General features: G+C 38.4%; 2 protein-coding genes across 5 annotated transcripts; one reads left to right on the top strand and one right to left on the bottom strand.

Annotated features, from left to right (window-relative positions):
- Positions 1-8,393: 8,393 nt before the first annotated feature.
- LOC139950069 (melatonin receptor type 1B-A-like) lies at positions 8,394-9,500 on the top strand. Its single transcript, XM_071948701.1, has one exon. The coding sequence runs from the start codon at positions 8,394-8,396 to the stop codon at positions 9,498-9,500; it is 1,107 nt and encodes a 368-aa protein (XP_071804802.1).
- Positions 9,501-12,160: 2,660 nt separating this feature from the next.
- LOC139949722 (uncharacterized) lies at positions 12,161-18,961 on the bottom strand. Of its 4 annotated transcripts, none has more exons than XM_071948226.1 (2): positions 18,892-18,961; positions 12,161-15,941 (listed from the first exon to the last, which is right to left on the bottom strand). In XM_071948226.1, the coding sequence occupies exon 2, from the start codon at positions 15,777-15,779 to the stop codon at positions 14,265-14,267; it is 1,515 nt and encodes a 504-aa protein (XP_071804327.1). In that variant the 5' UTR covers positions 15,780-15,941; positions 18,892-18,961; the 3' UTR covers positions 12,161-14,264. The 4 variants fall into 4 exon arrangements, with proteins under 4 accessions (XP_071804327.1, XP_071804324.1, XP_071804325.1 ...); XM_071948223.1 differs by lacking the exon at positions 18,892-18,961 and adding an exon at positions 18,690-18,843; XM_071948224.1 differs by lacking the exon at positions 18,892-18,961 and adding an exon at positions 17,160-17,298.
- Between the last annotated feature and the right edge of the window lie 1,792 nt (positions 18,962-20,753).

Here is a 20,753-nt window from a genome sequence, read left to right as displayed (position 1 = left end):
TCCACACTGGATTCATCTGATATGTGCAGATGTTTTCAGCCAGTCATTCCTCTTCACTTCTGCTTCAACTTCTGCTTTGTTGAATCTGCTGGAAGCTGGGCAACTGTTGGGTAAAATGATTTGACCAACTTGTTTTGCAGTGCAGGCGGCCAGCATTATCATAATGTGCTATGCCCATTTTGTGTGTGCGCATGGTCGGCCTGCCAGTGGTCGACCCAATGTCTACATGAAATGGCTGTTACAATGTAGATGACAAAATTCTAGGTCACCGAAAGCGTCAAATGCTCGGACTGACTAATAACTATAGCAAAATAAACTAAGGTTAAATAATATCATCGCCACAAACATTTGACAAGCAATCTTTGAAAGGAAAATTAAATTTGATCTATCGAAACCCTTAAAACTAATTGTGTTCATCCTTTTATAAAAAAATAAATAAGAAAAGTCATCCATACAATTCCTGGTAGCCGTTAACGAGACGCACTTATCACTCCTACGGGGATTATCGTTGGTTCCAATTTCCTGCCCTTTGTGTTGAACATGGAGGTTTGAGTTAATTTATACCTTGCTCAGGGCAGCCTGCTACCGAGTAAAAGTTATTGAGTTTATTTTTTTGGCCCCGAGCCGCATGACTTGTCCTTGTTTTCCCCGTGTTACAATAATAACAATAATAATAACAATATCTTTTAACGGGTTGTATGTAGTCTTGAAATCAAGTCGGTAACTGTTGTGCGGTAAAATGCCCTTGGTGTGATAATATATGCATTTTGACAGAATCTAATTCTGACTATATACTGCGTTGCAAAAATTATTTTATTTCTTGACTTAATACTGCATTATGGCTTGTAATGGATTATTCCTCAAATCCTAAAGGCCCAAATTATACAGCTCACAATTTAAAGGTAAAAAAAATTATCATGTCAGAAGTAACCTGGTAAGAGTCAGCAATCAACAGTGTTCATTGCCCCTTTTTTTTCTCTTTTTCCGAATTATAATTGGAATTATATTGGGTCTATATAATTTTGTCGAGATAACTGAGCCCGATCAAAAAGTCCGGAACACAACGGATTTAATCTAACCCTTGCCTTTCGATCGTTAACGACAACGGACTGTTCAGCCTTTTCCCCAACACGGGAGTAAACATCAAACTATTCACGGTGAGCTCCGTCCTGCTTTACTTCTGAAAACTAAGCTGTGTCCCTACACATTAATCAGTGTACTCTATTGGTAAACCTTTAAATATTGGTTGTTTTTGCATCTAACCTATAACGTTTCAGAGTAGCACTCCATTCCCCAATCTCGAAGAGTATTTTTGACAGCCGGCCGCCATGATGTTGCTTGTGTGTGTGTGTGTGTGTGTGTAGACCTACCACTACTACATACAGTACGAACGTTGTACATGTACATGTACACTAATACTAAATCATTACAGTTTTGTTACAATATTGCGCACCGGTAACTTTGCCCAACAACCAGAAAGCTTTGTGCACAACACCATTGGTTACTGTGGTAATTTTGACCAACTTTCGGGCAAATCTTGCCCAACTACAATAATATATACATTTGACCAACCAGTTAACCAATAATTTGGTCACCTTTGCCCAAGCGTGTTGGGCAACGGTTTTGTTTAACCAACGTCCATTATTTGTGACCAACAAATTAGTAATGCATTTACCCAACACATTTTTTGACCAACAAATTTGCTGTGTACCCCGGCATTGGCAAAACTCGAAAAACAATATTCTTAATTTACCGAGTACAGTGCGTATAAGAATTACCTTAGATACTAAAATAAAAATGTATTGTTTCACAATTGTTTATTTGTTTATTTATTCATTTATTAATCACAAGAAAACCACCATGCAATGCACACACCTCTATGCAATGAAAGATAATCACATAATATTGCTTTTGTAAAAGTTTTTAAAAGTCCTATGAGAATTCGCACAACACCATAACAAGAAATGTATTATAAAGAGATCGTTTTATTGTAACGTCTTGAAGGCACTAGACACTATTGGTAATTACTCAAAATAATAGTTAGCATAATACCTTACTTGTAATGGAGAGCTGTTGATAGTATAAAACATTGTGAGAAAGAAGTAATTTCTCACTAGAATATTTGAACTTGATTTCAAGACCTCAGAATTTGATTTTGAAGTCTCGAAATCAACCATTTGAAAGCACAAAACTTGTGCAATAAGCCCTTTTTTCTTCCATTATTCTCTCGCAACTTCGACGACACATAATCTACTGCCACAGTGTTGTTGCTTGGACTCTCGGATTTCATTCACAATCCATCGCGCTGATCATTCGCATGGCACTCGATGTTGGCTACCGCGGTACAAGTTGTTTTCTCTTTTGTTTTCGTTTGACTCAACTTATAAACGTCATCAAAGTGAAAGTCAATCGAAAGGGTACATCTGTGTGCCTATACAAAACTTTTTGTATCAGACACAAAGATCGACTGTGAACTGTTTCCTTATAATAGGCATAGATTGTGCATAACGTGCGCATCATTACAGGTGAACACAAGGGCTGAAATGAACAAGCATTCAATCAATTCTGCTACACCCTCGTTACTTTACGGTACACATTAAATAAATGTATTTATTTAATCATGCCCATCATTGTGACGTCTAATTTTGGACGTCCTGTTTAACCAATCAGAAGACAGCCTTCCGCATTAGTGAATGTTCCCCCGTTGAGGATGCGAATGATTTGGTTTACCGGGTACGCAATATCAAGTCCCAGTAGACAGCGGGTTCAGTCAGTGTTGGTAAAAAATTGCTTGCTTGTTCTCCTTTATTTATGATGCATTGGTAACGATAGCGACGTATATTGTGCTTCAATATAGCTCCGTGCTTTTTAGTGGTAAGTCTAACTGCAAGATTCAATTGATAAAAATCAAAATTAATAACACGTACAATTAATTAGTATTGTCTTAATGCAGATAGGAGCATGACACCGTTATTGTAACTTGTATAAAATTAGTAAAACGCATGCAGATACTGAAAAGATGACTTCGGGTATTTAAAGAGTATTTCGATCCGTTTTGTTCTTATGTGATCGTCTTTATGAGCCAGAAATTTACAAATTATAAAATAGAAAAGCAATTAACTAATTTATTCAAGAAAAACAGCAAAATAAAATATTTTCAAGGGGAAATTTTCTTATGCATTTATCGCTCGAGAAATTGTGTTATGGCGCTGCGACAGTTTCTTTCAATCATAATTGTACCCAGAAACCATGGTTAAACAGTGGATAGAATTGGATTAATTTTTATATCAACAGTTGAAACAAGACCGTCGTATAAAGTAATGCGATGTAGCATCTTGCACGCCTCCTACAATCTATCCTCTGCACAAATCAGCCTTTGGCTGCGATATGTGTTAAGAGTCAGTTCAGGTAAATAATTGACATAGTTGCTAATAATTGACATAGTTTGATCAGGGCCAAAATTTGTCTTTTTATTTCTGGTAAGAAAAACTTGGGCAAGTGTATCCTGATGTTAACAGTACTGTCTCAAAAATAGACTTTTTCCCCTAAACAGAAAAATGCATTTTGAATTTTTTTTTCTTCATATTGAATTTCTAACATTAAAAGTAATAATTCTATCAATCTTGCAGCTTTTCCTAAGCACTAGTGGATTACCCAACATTGATCAGGAACTGTTGATGACCTTAATTTTAGAATTTGCCCGGCCCAGCCCCAATCATATTTCTTGACATTGCATAAAACAATGTTTTGTGAATAGCGCCTCTTTTTTGAAAGTGTTCCCTTTCGGTTGTTGTTGGTGTTTTCGTGTCTTCTGGGTAGAAACACTGTGTTTATTGTATCCTGTTGTGACTGATCATGCTCTAAGTATAGTAATTTTTCCAAAAACAATGCATGCTTGTTAAAAATCTGGCACTGTTTCCAGCCCTTTGAGTAATGAATACAAAGTTTTTATTTAAACATAATGGTATCCAACCAAATCATAACCGATGCTTTGCCACTGAGAGTTCTTGATTTGGCTACTTTACCTATTGTACAGGTATGATTCCCATTGCAAGTAGAGTGCGATGAGCATTCTTTACAAGTTGTCTTTAATACAGGGCCTACTCTCCTTGGTCCCTGCCTGCTACCAAATGTAGTTTCTGTGCTTGAGGCAGATGGTTTGGAGCATCCAATCATGTCCAACACAAATGTGGGAAATTAAAAAGCCCGCTTAAAAGTGTTGGAAAAGTTTGCCAAGATCTTATTAAAAACAATGATACTAACGATTTGCAAGATGAGCGTAAGAGATCATTTAAAAGGAACACGTTGCCTGGGATCGGTCAAGTTGGTCTTTGAAATGCGTTTGTAACCGTTTGTTATAAAATGCATGGTTAGAAAGATGTTTTAAGTGGTACTTGTGTGGATCATTATATTCTACTTTTAAAATATCTTTCTAATCATATGCATTTTGTAATAAACGGTTACAAACGCTTTTCAAAGACCAACTCGACTGATCCAAGGCAACGTGTTGCTTTAATGAAACAACATTGAAAGAAGTTGTAAATACTTGCACCTGCTCAACATAAATAAGTAAGATGCATTTGCAGTGACAAAAAATTATTCAGGCTAGTTTGATTATTTTTTCCATTCACTATCTTACTAATTCATAATTATTATATTATGTCTCTGAGAACGATCAACAAAAAACATTGTCAAACATTACCTGCTGAATTGTTTATCACGTTAAATAAACCAACTCTTTTATTGTTTGCAACAGTACAATTGAAAGGAACCCCACCATGGATGGGGGAACTGCTTACAGAAGGCCAAAGCAGGTGAATGGCCATTTAGATACTTTGGATACAGTACTTGCTCACTTTTAGAGCCTCTTTGTTCTGATAGGGATGAAAATGTTTAGTTTGGTAGCGGGCAGGGGACCAAGAAGACTGTTATAAGGCCATGTATAGACAAGAATAGTAAGGAATGCTCATCGCACTACTTCTCTTCTTGCAATGTGAATCATACCTGTACAACTAGGTAAAGTAGTCATGACAAAACAAGAACTCTCAGTGGCAAAACATGGTTATAAACTTTTTATTTGTTACTTAAAGAGCATGGACACAGTGCCATATTTTTTTAACAAGCATGCTCGTTTTTGTTTGTTATCAATTCAAACTAAGGGATAACTTCAAAATGCATTTTTATTGTTTTTGGAAAAATTACCATGTTTGAGGCAGAAGTGTCACAACAGGATACAATAAACCAAAGTGTTTCTCCCCAGCAGACATGCAAACCATAATGATAACCCAATCACAACCAAAAGGGAAATATTCTGAGAACCAATAAAACAATAAGATAGTACAAACTTTCTTGATGTGCAAGGGGAATTCAAAAATGTGACTTTCAAAAAAGAGGCGCTGCTCACAAAACTTTGTTTTTTTTATGCAATGTCAAGAAATATGATTGGGCCGAGGCCGGGGTGGGGCCGGGGCGGGGCAAATTCTAAGATATAGGTCATCAACAAGTCCTGATCAATGTGCTTATGAAAAGCTGCCAGATTGATAGAATTATTACTAACTTCTTAATGTTATAAATTCAAAATGAAGCAAATTTTTCAAAATGCATTTCTCTGTGTTTTCGGGGAAAAGGGTCTATTTTTGAGACAGTTCTGTTACATCAGGATACAATTGCCCGAGTTTTTCTTACCAGAAATAAAAAGACAAATTTTGGCCCTGATCAAAACCGAAAGGAAAATATTCTGAGACCCCTGAAAAAATGAAATTTTGAGGGCAAAAAATATGGTAAAAATGTTGATTTTGCAAGTACTAAAAACATACTCTAATGCACGTTCTTAAAATAGCACAAGGGTGAAATTTGTAGTAATATTTTTTTGTCTCAAGTAAAGCCAAGGATGATAATTTGTAGTGATGGAAAAGGTTTTATGTAATATTTTTGTTTTTTGGTGGGGTGGAGTTGTAAATATTAATAAAAGAAAACAGTTTTTCAGACCCCAAAATCGGCCTAAACAAAAAATGAACTGTTACCATGGCGACGTGTTATATTATGATTTGAAATGTAAATGTTGTTTATTTGGACCCCAAGTCCCTACCATCCACAAAGTATAAGAAAAATATTCCTTTTTTTTTACCGTGAACACGTATGTCGATATTATGTGAAAAGACCCTTAAAAAGGCATTTTTCACGTTTTGGGGAAAAAAGTCTAGTTTTGAGGCAGTACTGTCACAACAGGATACAATTGCCAATACATGTTTTTGACACCAGATATGGAAAGACCAATGTTGGCCCTAATCACAGCCGAAAGGAAAACTTTCTGAGACCCCTGGCAAGTTGACATTTTGGGGTCCAAAAATAGGGTAAAAATGTCGATTTTGCAAGTTCTAAAAACATACTGTAATGCATGATGAAAAAATAGCACAAGGGTGATATTTAAAGCAATAATTTTTTTCTCAAGGAAGGCCAAGGATGATACTTTGTAGTGATATAAAAGGTTTTTTGAAATAATGTTGCATTTTGGTGGGGTGGAGTTGTAAATATAAGCTAAAAACCAGTTTTTCAGACCCCAAAATCGGCCTAAAATGGCCAAAAAACAAAAAGAGCCGTAACCATGGCAACGGGCTATATATAGAATTGAAAATGCAATTTTGTTTACTTGCACCCAAGGCCCTTCCACCCATAAAGTATAAAAAAAATCATTTTTTGACCGTGAGCAACTATGTCAATTATTTACCTGAACTGACTCTTAATATTTTTAAAAACCAATATACTTAGGACCACTGTTTTCTTGTCTAAGGAGAGCAAAAATAAATGGGAGCAAACTTACTGCTCAACAGATGACTACAAGAGAATAATTATTTACAGAACTTGTTTTTTATTTGCCATTGATCAGGCCTCAGACCCCTCGCCAGGGAAGGCGTCGCAATGCACACTAGCACTCTCCACTTGTCCTCATTGAATTACTATAGGCCTACTTCCATTTAGTTGAAGGAGCAAATTGGAAAAAACACGTAAACCACTCAAAAGATAAGAGTATGCACCATAAAAGCGTCTTCATCACGTTTCAAGGCCAAATACTATGCCTTTTATTTGCTTCGCTGTGATGCGCATCCACTTTCGTAAGAAATCCACCTGTATCAACCACTGACATTTAAAAACTAATATTGATATTTGCATAGAAAACATAAAGCACATTTCAAGGAAGGCTAAAAACTCCGATTAACAGACTCCATGCCCATCAATCACCTTAATAGCTTGGCATTCGCTCACTTAAGCTTCAAAGCACAATTAGTCATTTTCTCAAATAAAGTGACTATTATGATCATGTACCATTATTAAGTGCTCATTCAACCCAGCACATGTATAGTTGCAATTTATGGCAGTCTCCGCATAATTTCATTAGACTATAAGTCGGCGAAACAGACAATGTTGTTATATTTTTTTTGCCAAAAATAAAGTGCGGTGGGCGTTTTACAGGCATCTGTAATTGTTCCCTACGGCCTTGGCTGACGATTTTTTTCTTCATGTTAACCCTTTTTTATGTATTTTGTATTGTATTGAGGGGAAATATTGCTTAAAGCTTCATAGCACGAGTTTTTAATAAACTTGTGGTTATTTAATTTTGTTTTCCCCTGAATTTTTTTCGACACATGATGATGTTTCTATTTTTAAAGCAATGTGGTATTCAACTATAAAACCTGGCTTATTGTTATCGAAAATAAAATACAACATGACGTTTTGCAGCGCTTAGAAACCTGGTATTAAGCGCTACATAAATGCATATTACTATTATATGTTATTATGGCGTCCATTATTGGCAGCTTGAAAAATTTAGTAACTTTACTTGTTTTCCCAAGATGCACTGCGGTATTTTTTGTTAACGATGGCGCTCGTGTGCAAGTGGACTAAGCGGCTTGTTTCATTGTTTGCAAAAAAATATCTGAAAACTACTGCAAGGCCGCTTCGGAAAGTGTAGACGTGTAGCCTAGTTTGTATGGTGGTCCCCTTGACATAACAGGTTTGTATAACCATGTACGTTGGATTTAAATGCAAATCTCATAAAGGCAATGTAAAGTGATGGTTGTCAACGTTGATTATGTTTGTTAGCTCAAACGGCAGATCTCCCAGTGCGTAATTCACGAAGCCCCTGTACCTTTCTCCACAGGCATATACAATGAAAGACATTTGAACGCTAGGTGGCAGCACAAATACCAGGTTAATTTCCATCGCTTATACGTAGTTCTGAGCACGCTTACACTTCTAAGGACAGTGGATTTACCTATACTGTTAGTCTAGAATCCCCAAAGTCTCCCATTTCTCGTTGCATTGCCCCACCCGGCATCTAATACTAACATACTACTTTATTGTTTCACAGTGACTGGAATTAATTATCAAGAACTATGAATACTACCAGAGCTCATGTGGATGGGATGGTCCCGATAAGCGCCAACGTTGATTATACAAATGACTTCAACTCCAATGTTGTGTTTCTCATCTGTACCAGTATTATGCTGATCATGGGTTTGGTTGGTAACATTCTTGTGATAGGAGCAGTTTTGGTGCATAAGAAACTGCGGGTACTCTGTAATGTTTTCGTAGTTAACCTCGCCGTTGCGGACTTGTGCGTAACTATCGTCGTAGACAGCTTTGGTATCGTAGGAATAGCGAGCGAGGGGACATTCTTTAACGATGAACGTGTGCTTTGCGACATGGTTGGCGTGTTCTGCGTCACGTCGTGCGCATGCTCAGGGTGGAACATCGCCCACATCAGCTTCAATCGTTACGTCCGCATCTGCCACCACACGGTATACCCAAAGATCTACAACGCACACACTGTGCCGTTCATTGTGGCCGGTACGTGGTTGTTTTGCTGTTTACTCGACCTGCCGAATTTGCTGGGCTGGGGAGCTCACACTTTCGATTCGAGGACTATGATGTGTACCTATAACTACACGAAGTCTTATGCTTACAATTTGTTTGTCGTGAGCCTTGGGTTTGGCGTACCGCTACTTGTTACATCTTTCTCGTACGTCCGTATCATCTTCATTGTAAAACGGGCCGAGACTAACGCAAGGCGGTCTGCAGAGGATGACGTACAGACCGTTACTGGTATTGTGCAGTGGGCGAGCTCTGTAAAGGGAACGACCAATAAACGTAACAAATTACGAAATACGGATATCCGTTTGCTGCGTTCCGTTTTCACGATCTGGGTGGTGTTCATTGTGATGTGGTCGCCGTACGCCATTGCTATTCTTGGGGATGTGCACCGCGTATGGCCACGTACTGTTTACGTAGTCGCAGCCATTGTGGTCCACACCAACAGCAGCATCAACGGGATCCTGTATGCTGCCACCAACCGTCATTTCAGGGAGGGTTACTCCTACTTGATCTTACGTTGCTTCAGGCGAAATGTAGTGTCGCCTGAGATGATAAACCTGGACAAAGTAAAGCCGAGTGAGCGGTGCTCTAAGAAAAGAAAAAGGGACATAAACATCGTCTCTTACTGAAATGTCTTTATACATAATGCACACACATTATGTTTACTCTATGAATCGTGAAATCCCCTTTGTTCAACCAATGTTTAGACTTGGTTTTTAGAGTGACGTCCTTACTGGTTTGATACTTCAACTTCCACACACACAGCTCTGCTTTACATGCACTCTATGGACGTTCTTATGTTCTGTGCACTTCGGTAAAACATATTCTTCAACTTTGGTCAAAACTCTGTGTGGACGTGTAATATTTGACTGTAAATATATTGACATTTAATTAATTTTACCAAGATCATCGTTGTAAACGTTTAAAAATAACACTCTAGTGTTCAGACTGAAAATTGTATTCGTTGTGTCGTAGGCCATGGCCGGCAGTTTGTAAAACAGCTTGGACTCAAAGTATTGTTTTGGGCAATATTGCTTCGTCCTTCGGATGGGACATACAGCTGTAGGTCCCGTGTGTTGTGAAATTGCGCGTACAGAACCTTTTACACTGACAGTGGCTGCTGAATGCGCCAATGCACCGTGTAAACCCGTGCAAGGGGTTGCATTAATTGAGTCTCGCAATTCATCAATTTCAAAAGCCTGTTTGTAAATAATAAATGATAAGCGTTTTGAAACGCCCGTAGATAATACATGTATATGAAAATTATATATGTTTTTATGTAGATTTTATTCAAATATGAAGGGGCACCACGCACGCGCAAAGCCAACCCAGCAGAAAGTATCGGAATACTTTTTTGACTGATTAATTATTAATTGATATTTTTGATCTTATCGCAACGTAATATCTGTAGCTTTACGTAAATCGAGATTAACTCTCCCTTCACGATCATTTTGTATTATATTTATATATTCAAGAAGAAAACATCCTGTGGATGTTTTCTCTATACATCTTGGTGTTACAAAAGACATAGAAACCGGGTTTTAAAACCGTACATTTGATTGTTGTGATAAATCGGTAGGTCATGTTTTGGTACCACATCTCCTTGTATATTTCAAAATGACTATTTATGTTGTCACATAGGCGTGTCATCTATATGTCACCATTCCGGTTGACTCAAAGCTGATTGGTCAACTGCTTTATATATATTACCACAATGAGATACAGTATTTAATTTTGATAAAACATGTTCATAATTAAGTGTGACGTGATTTCACTTAACCACGCCGTTTTCACACAAACTGGCTCCACTGATCACGAAGCCCGCCAATACAGAAGTTGATTTAGCTTGTCTTTTTTTTAAATAATTTTATGCAACCGAAAATTTACAATTGGAATTGGATTCTACATTCGTTCTTCAGATATTAATTTCCTCTCGGAATTATAAGTATTATTTCATTAAAAACGCCAGTTGTTAGTGCTAGTTTTGGTGTCCTTTTGGTTTACAGCTTAATACGCACGGGTAAGACGCAATGACATTGCAACTGTTTACAGGAACAATCGTACAAAAAGTACTTTCTTGAACCGAAACTAACGAAAGCCAAGAGCAAAACAAACTTAACTGGTTTGGAGTGAAAAACGCGGATTCGGGGCAAAGTTTAATGATTATTGGGAAACGAGGAAATAACACAGACCTGGAAGCTATCTTCCTGTGTTGTGAAGGTTGTCTAAACCATCAAAGATATGTCGATTTTGTCAACATCTGAAGGCATGGAATATCCGCTACTAAATAAAAGCTATTCAATCATGGTTGACGTAAAGCACGGGTATCGTGATCCGTACTTTTTTTAAGGATCCTTGTCATTGTCAGTCGGGATAGTCATTACAAAGCGCTAGCACAGAAGTTACAATTATCCTGCCGGGAAGTAAATGTCAAGATCACGTGTTCATTAAAGGAATACGTTGCCTTGGATCGGACGAGTTGGTCTATGAAAGCGTTAGAAACCGTTTGTTATGAAATGCATATGGTTAGAAAGATGTTTTAAAAATATGCCTCAAAATTGCACGGTTTTCATTTTACGTCGCGAACTAACACGGTCGGCCATTTATGGGAGTCAAAGTTTTGACTCCCATAAATGGCCGACCGTGTTTGTCGACGATGTAAAAAGAAAACCACGCAATTTCGAGGCATACTTGTGTAGATCATTGTATTCTACTTTTACAACATCTTTCTAACCATATCGATTTTATAACAAACGGTTACAGAACGCTTTTTAAAGACCAACTCGTCCGATCCAAGGCAACGTGTTCCTTTAATAGGCTGACCAAAAATGATAAATAGCTTAAAAATACGTTTACAATAATTTGTATTGACCTTTTCATTACGTACAATTAAAAGCAGATAACAAAATAACCTTGGTGTGATCACCTTTATACGTGCACTTTCCAAGGCGCTGACTGGCATGGCAAGACTATCTGTATCGTTACCAACGGATTCGGGACGGACATGTACACAGCGCTCGATTTCACAAAACTCTGCCTAACTTGAGACTAATCTTAGGACGAGTCCCAACCCTGCACTGTAGCATGCAGACCTTAAGATTGTGAAATCGACCCCTGGACTGTTAGTGAGGGTCTTGACATGTGTCCTCTCACTTTACTCGGTCAATATTGACTCTGAATCTCCTCCCCAGGGTGCTTGACCCATTTGCGGGTCAGACTGACCCGGGAAGTGTTACAAAATGGGATTCTTAAATGTATCATTTTGACTCATGTCTGGGGGCATTCTGACACTACGGGTCACAACTACTTGGTAAGGCCCAACAGTATACCCGTACCGGTCAATTCCGACGAGAATGTATTGTCTCCATTGTGGAGAATTCAATGCGCTTATACAGAGAAAGAGGAGTCATGATCCAAAACCCGGTTGTAATCCTATATTTGGTCATGGTAGACAACGCGATTGGCTTTTGACCTCCATACTAAAACATGTGTCAATCACATTAGTATTATGTATGATCCTCTTTGGCTTCAGATATTTTGTTGAGAATTCATGATTTTCACTTTAGTACATTCGTATAAAACGGCCTATAATTATACACTATTACAACTCCATTGTTTTAGTGAAATCTGACAATCCGATAACGAAACCAGTGACGACAGGAAATCAGGTTTTGTGCGAGTTTATTTAAGTTGTTGCTTTTTTCCCCAAACTAACGCGAGTTTCACATTCAGAGTGCTTATATTTCCTCGTTTAAAACACCCGTGCAATTGATGGAGACCAATATCTCCATCATTTATCATAGAGAGCTATACCACCTTAGTAGAAGGTACTTGGACCAATACCGGTTTTGAAAAATATTGTAAAAATCAACAAAGTTTATTATTGCAGGTTCTTACTATACAAGCATAAGTAGCAAAAGGTATTACATAATACATTTTTAGTTGCCATGGTACATTTTTGCTATTTAACATCCCAATTTATTATCACCAAAAGACACCAATATCTGACCCATTAATATACAACGATGTAACTGACTGTGTACAGTTTTTAATTCGTGGTTCAACCCCACATTTATACATAAATAAAAGTTAACTTATGATTAATTGAAAACATGGTTCACCCACTAAACTTTCAATTGTAATAAATCCCAAAGTAGGATTGCATTTGCCACTTAATTGTTTATCTGTCTTTGTATACATCGCAACAGGTAACCTCACCATCTTAAACTGTTTAAAAATTAATACTTTCTTAAAAAGACCACTAAAAATAAAACAACATGATTAAAGTTACAATATAAATACATTACTTTGTTGCCTTCAAGGTTTGCACACTCATTTAAAGAGCCACGAACTCTTACAGTTATTTGGAGAGTTGCTTCTGTAGCTCTGGCGACCTACTTTGAGACAGATTACCACTTCGTAAGAAAGTATACTTTCTTTTCAAGAAAATGAGATGTTCGTGTAGGTCTACAGAACATCTTAAATCCTACAAAGTGTACATGTATTCTGTTCTCAAGTCTACACACTTGGTGTGTAATACTTACCTTGTCAATTACAACCACATGACTCTTCGGTAACCACTAGAAACTTGGTATTATTTGGGTCATTTTTTTCACTTTATATGCAAAATAAATCTTATATCATTTATTTGTAAACAAAATCAGTACACTTTTTACAATTTTTACACTATATACATGTTCATTGCTTTTACATTGCTTTCGAAAAGAAAAAAATTTACTCGAGATTTGAAAGACCGCAAACTGTGTTTAGGATCGCATCAACACTGTGATTGGCCAAACATTGAGGGAGCCTCTCTCTTGATTCACGATCCCTGTTTCACGCAACAAGTTGACGAGTATAGATAGCATTACCCAGACTATGACTCAAATCATTTACTTGTCTAGACTACGACAATGTTGACCCGGAATTAAGCATGGCTCAGATGGACCCTTTTGGGGGTAATTTCTGAACAAGCACTTCTGATAGACTGTACTAATATGTGTACAGGTATAAGAGTAGAACACAAGGCCATGATACTGCCATGTTAGTCAATGACTCCAACTGTTTTGTTTTGTTGAATACTCTATAGTTCAGAATTCTCCGGAAGACGATCAGAGCATACTGATCGAAACGTTGGGTTGTTAACCACCAGTTATTTTCAGAACCAACACTACTCCAAAGAGATGTTCACTTGGTGTTACCGCAAACCTCTATAATTTTACAAATGCAAAGTTTGAAATCCTACTCTATAGTTTATTAACTGGCAGTGGGGAGAACCGTTCGAGGTAGTCTTTTCAGTTTGACGTGTAGACGATTTGTGGCTCTGATTTTGAACTGTCATTTTTTTTTTCGATCCAAATATTGTTTCGAAACAAGATCGTTCTCTCTGGACTTTACACAAATCTTGGGGGAACTGGCGGGCGATTGGTGGGCCTCGTCTGTGGTTGCCTTAATCTTGCTGGCCTGATGTCCTCATCCGACTGAGGATCATTGACGTCATCAAAAGAGAGGTACTCAGGTGCAGGTGTTTGAGGCTCAGAGGTTTCTTCTATGGACAGCCTGAAAGCATGTCCATTCAGGGAAGGAGGCGGTGGCTCGACCAACTGGTTGGCGCTGTTGCTTGCTGGGTCTCTAGGCAAGAAAGTAGAATAGCTGTCCGGTTGATACCCATCACGTTGATCTATATCCACGCGATGTTCAGATTGCTGCTCCAGGTCGTTATTTTTCCGTGATTCTCTTGACGTCGGATGATGGGATGTATGCCGCCGAATGAGCAAATAGATACACAGGGAGAGAACCAGAAGTCCAGCAAATGGTATACTGAGTAGAATTAAGGGTGAGGTTGACTCGGAATCCTCTGCGTTACCCATGCTGTCCATGCTCTGCCCGTCTGATGGCACAGGGCACGCGGGCAGAGGTTCCTCAATACTGGCCAGCGTCATGTTCAAGTATTCAGCCGGGGTTGCACATCGCGCATCGTCTGTGGGGTTCATATTTTCGCGATACCAAATCCGGAGTGTTTCCATCTTACAGGTACAGTCCAGTGGGTTCTCCTTGATGGAGATCTGTAAATCGCCGTCTTGCAACATGTCGAGAAACGGTTCGTCGACCGTTTTGATCATGTTGTCTGCGATGTCTAAAGTCACTAAGTTGTGCAGTACCGCTATGCCTGATACCGTTGTAATGTGGTTCGAAGAGAGTTTCAGCTCTTTCAGGGCGTCCAATCCCTCAAAGGCACCTGATTCGATGACCTCAATGCGATTGTACCGCAGGTCGAGACGTTTGAGCTCGCCCAAGCCTGAAAACACCCCACTGACCAGCCTCACGATACGGTTTTTATCCAGGTAGAGGTATTCAAGCTCACCCATGCCACTAAACGAGCCTGCCTCTATGGTTTCAATCAAGTTTTTATCAATGGCCAGAATGTGGAGTTTGTGTAAGTTGTCAAACACTCCCTTAGTAATCTGCGCCAGGCGGTTGCATCGAAGCAACAACCGGTCGTCGAGACGTTCAAGACCGTCGAACACGCCACGCTGAAGGCTCGACAGATTGTTAGACTGAAGGAGGAGTTCATTCGGCCGTGTCAGATCACGAAACACTCCCATTGGAATGGTCTGGATGATGTTATTGGAGAGAGCTATTGTCTCCAGCGAAGTGAGCCCTGCAAATGCGTCTTGCGGGAGCGTTTTAATCTCGTTGTTGCTGACGTCAATCTCGCTGACTTGATTTCGGCAACCAGGGCCAAGGGGAATATCAGGGAATGTCTGAAGATTTCTGTTGGCACATTGAACATTTGCTCCACACGTAGGACTGCATCCTTGCTCTGTGGCCGCACCTGAGGAGTCCAGGTGCGAGACTTGAAGGATAAGCCACCAGACCAACATTAAATGAATTCTGAAGTGCAGCATGCTTTACTTTGCAAAATCCTGACCATAAAATGACAGAACTTGTGAAATGTTGGCAATTATAGTTTATGAGAAAAGCCTTCCAATCGGATTGATTCAAATAATTCCATAGACTCGTTAGAAGTCCAATACGGGCTGATTGTTGAAGGCAGTATGACAAGCAAACTGTAAAAATAAGAACAAACATCATTTGAATTACGTGTGCTAGCTTGGAGGAGAAAAAATAACATCGTGAGTAGTTTAGACTTGAGCAAGTCCTCCTGAGAACTATTGCTGTCTGAAATACTGTTACGGTTGAAAGAATAATAGTATTAAAAGACCATCCAACTATTTAACGTAATTCATTTACCATTTATATGAAATGTATGCACATTACATTCCCAAAGCACAGCGTTATATTACAGCTAAACATGCTGCTACTGCAAATATGTTTTCTTGTCTCGGTGGTTATCCAAAGGAAAGTGTACAATAATTTCGCTTCAATTGTTTATACACTTACTACTAGTGGTAACGGTTCGCACGCCCACCACTGAACGTCCAAATGTTGCTTTCCGATTTTGGGTTTAATAAAAACGAGCGAAACTCAATTTTTTTTTCTCGCAGTTTAGATACTGACATTTGAACTCATAACCCATTCACTATATAGTAGATGTATTTACGCAAGAGTTTGAAAATAAAAGGGTCGTCGAGTTTCGAATTCCTGCTTCAGCCTGTTTGTTTTACCCTGCAGGACTCGGGAAAGTAGAACTGAGTAAAACTATACAGTGCTTTGCACACATTAATGTTATAAAAATAGTGTTATTTTGGTATACAGCTTTACTTTTAAGCACAGAGTTTTCTTTACTGACACTTTAAACCGTCAAGGTCTGACAAAAATCAACCGGCTCTTATCAGAGCCACCATGCTTCAACGAGTACAATGTCCATCTCATACGACACAAACACCTATTTTTCGGTTTACTTTGCTCCAAGTGTTTCTGGCAGTACACTAATTGAATTCGTGTTCAACGCACCCCCCTTACCCCAACTGCAGTTCTGTTTAACTGTAAGCTGGCTAACAAACTAGACAACTGTAATAGGGTGACAAAAATAAAATATTGTTTTACAGTTATGCAACTTCATTAGTGCTTAAAAATAAGAGATGATTGGAATTCTAAATTTAACATTAACCGCAAACCACAATAGGGTATTACCTATTATTGTAATAGTCACTTTAATATAGATTTAATAATAACCCGATTAAAGTGTTTTAGTGATCAACAATTACTTATCAAATATTGAGATGGCAATGGTAGTAAATAACCTATACAATTCGTATACGAAATACGCCCATTGATCAATAGAAGATGTTTGAATATGAGAAACAATTCATGCATGAATCTACCTTTAAAATAGTGTTACCTCTACGATCCAAGACTGGTCAAGATGACTCATAAAAATTACATAACATTTGAGCTCGTCTGGTCCAAAAAACACCTCACCGCAAGCAAAGATTAACACTGACTGGCCAGCTTGGACCAAAGTGAAAGCTGGAAATCCCGCAGAAAACTTCCCCTTCGTATGAGGTATGAAATACATATAGTTTAAAGCGAACCCATAGCTTTTATTGTGTTGTAAGCCCGCCCCGCTGAAGGGAATTTCCACTTCGCAGGCAACGTGTACACTGAACGTGCATGTAGCCTTGTTTTCAAACCTGAGATCGCGGTTATTCATCTGCATCAGCCAATAAAAACTCTAGAGGGCGCTATTTCAGGCAATGATGTGTTGGCTAATGTCGGGTAGGGAGACAAAAAGCCACGATCACATACTTGGAACCAAGTCTAAAATGCAACGCAGTGCCGTAGACTGGTTTTCCCCGGCATTGTAAACGTTTCCATATATATACATTTCTATACAGAATGATTGTGTCTTACAATAACAGAACATTTGTAAATAACAATATTGCGGATACGTAGTGTTCGAGAATCCATGCAATCATGAGTGAGCAACAAAATCCAGCTCGGTCAAGCTGGACAATTGTTCTTACAGTTGAATTTTTGTATTCATGCAAAGGCCTAAAATTGAAAAAATCGAAAAAAGCAAAAAAAAAAAAAAAAAAAAAAGCAACACGTCTATGAAATTACAGTATGAAAAAGCAACAATAACAACAACAACGAATTTGCCACTCAATTTTATGCTATGCCAGAACGAGTGCTAAAATTAAACAGGTGGGTTGGTGGGGTGGGGGGGGGGGACCAATGATCTAGATAATTTAGTCATGGGTTTACCTTTACTTTGTATGCAGTTATTGATATTAAGTCGACTTTGGAAAGATAAATGTCTCGTTATTTGGAGTATTATGCAGCTCCATATTCTGAGAAAACATTGCCTTTCATGTACTCGATCCTCCAAATTACTACTTGAAAGATAATTATGTTTGTTGATAAGACCCGGGTATGCTGATGTCATGGTTCTCGACTAGCAATGTATGATTTTGTTTTTGACAGCACCCACAGTCATTATGCAAAATTGATTTGGGTCTCAACAAAAATGCCTACAACATTAAAAAGGAAGGTGGAAAACACAGTACAGAAAACAGACCGTAAACAAATTTATTGTATTACCATAAGCCAATAGCATTGGTAAAGCAACTTGATGCTTATCAATTCATTTACTGTTAATAAAACCCATTATGAAGCTAAACACGGCATGGTGTTTTGGATGAAACCTTTGTGTTTTAGCTCAGATCTTTGTTGCTGAGAGCATTACTTGTTATAGAATCAGTGCTCTACGCGCAGCAGGGCCTAACAAACCGATATTACTTGAGGTAGAATTACACCTCACTGCTTGTAGCTAACAGGTCACTCTGTGCTGGAATGAAATAAGGCCAAGGACAGCTGGAAATGAATTTTAGGAAAAGGTGTATATAACTTACCGTATAGCACTTGCGAAGAGTCTTGCTCACCCAAAGTATCACACAATACTCCCCAACTACTATTGCGTGCTCGGTAAACAGATCCAAGGTACGCACAATACAATTTAGAGCTTTGTTGCCAAGCTCAAGGGCTGAAGTCAAACCAGGGCTACACTGCACATGAACTACATGAGTTTATAAACAGGGGAACTGCAAAACATACCTGTCGTGATACTGCCAAGGTTGTGATTTTGTAAACACACTAAAAATAACTTTTTGAGGGTCACCATTGTGCGTCAACAGTATTGTTGAGTTTCGCATCAGAGAAGTTCTGTGCAATGAACAAGTGAGGCGTGCATCAAACTCGTTGAATGTTTGTATGATTTCCTTGTCATCCAAGTTCAGGATAGCCTTATAAATATTTCTCAGTTGAAACATGAACTCAAAAGCAATTGCAGAAACAAAGCATTTGAATTAGGAAAGTTAGTATGTTTGGGTACGAACAGCATTCGGCATTGCAACATTGGAGAGCCAACTTGTCCTTCTAAGTCATGTAATGCCCTCTTGCATTTAGTTCGATCAAAGCAGGTTATAACAAGGTAGTTGGTGGATTAAAATAAAAAGACAACTATGTATAAAACCCATACACGATCATGGTCACCATAATATATCGATACTGAATGTGTACTGTAGCGGAAGCGGAACTTGAAGCAAAACGAATGCATTATCATAAAGTGCCTGTTTTATCACATAGAAACTTTCACTGTCAACTGAGATCTAGTTTTTATTTTCCTTTCATTGCAATTTTGTAGAGCTTTTTATACATTTTAGTCATTAACTCTCATGTGAAATGTGAGCAATTTATTTCATAGCTGTTCATCTGCGCACCGCAGTCTCCGTTTGATTATAGACCGGTCATTTTCGGCAAATAAACGATCACAAACCTCGCATTATTTTATTTCGGGAGAATTTGACAGATCATTAAAACACTAAATCGATTCCACTTTTAATAATGTTTTCATCAAGCGATGGGGAAAATATATCAATTCAGTTTAAAGGGAACGTATAACTTAAAACGGTTTTTGAACCGTTCGATATACAGCAAAAAGTAACCTTACGAAAAATCCATTTCAAAATGAATTTTGAGATATCGCTAAAAACCCGGAGCAGTTGTCCACACGCAGCAAAAAATAATCCGTATAATTAGAATACACAATCTGAGAAATGTTACTGACAGAAACGTTTCTCAGATTCAAATTCTTGGGAATGACAACTTGTACTTTTCCCATAGCCACATTACTTCCAAATGCGACGATTCTCAACATGCATTATACCATCGAAAGCTGCAACTATAATGCAGGCCTGTATGCTTCGTTTTTGAAAGGGCAAGGGCACCAAGGCATTTTCTCTTTGGCAAAGGGCACCCTATGAGGAAATTGTAAATTTCTACTGGAGCATTTCAAGGGCACCAAGGCAATTGCAAGGGGCAACGGAGGCAACCGCCTCTGCTGCCTCCGTGAAGTATCAGGCCTGATAATGGATATTATGCATTGTTTGGACAATCTTTTTACTAGGAAATACTGCGATAATGGAATAAGATATCGCTTTTAATCTGAAAAAAAAGATTAATTACCAAACGTTTCTCAGATAGTGTACTTAAAAAGGTGTCACTTCTTAGAATGTTTTACGGTCTCAACAGCTCTCAAGAGTTCAAGTAGGCCTGTGTGTATGGTCATTAGTTTTTACAGTAATTACAAAAGTCATTAGACCCTCCTTTTTACGCAACCAGAACTTGCAATAATTTTAAAGTCTCCGGACGCCGTTGACCTTATTGACCAATACAATTTGTATCATCATTTTGCCAACGTTTGAGAATTAAGGAAATACAAAATACATGAATGGAGGAAGTACTGACATAACTATTCCTTTTAACACAATGGTAACAGAAAGGGAATCAACTGTTTGCACCATCGATTATTGTTTTGCAATTTTGTTTGTGCAAATTTCATTGCCAGCTTCATTGCCCCAAACAAGTGTCATCAGTGTCGCCTCAATATAGTGGGGCAGCTACGGGAAATATAATTG

The sequence above is a fragment of the Asterias amurensis genome, chromosome 17 (genome assembly GCF_032118995.1).
Source record: "Asterias amurensis chromosome 17, ASM3211899v1".
NCBI classification, from domain to species: domain Eukaryota; kingdom Metazoa; phylum Echinodermata; class Asteroidea; order Forcipulatida; family Asteriidae; genus Asterias; species Asterias amurensis.
The sequence above is the reverse complement of the archived record's forward strand: the minus strand, read 5'-3'. Positions and strand labels throughout refer to the sequence as shown.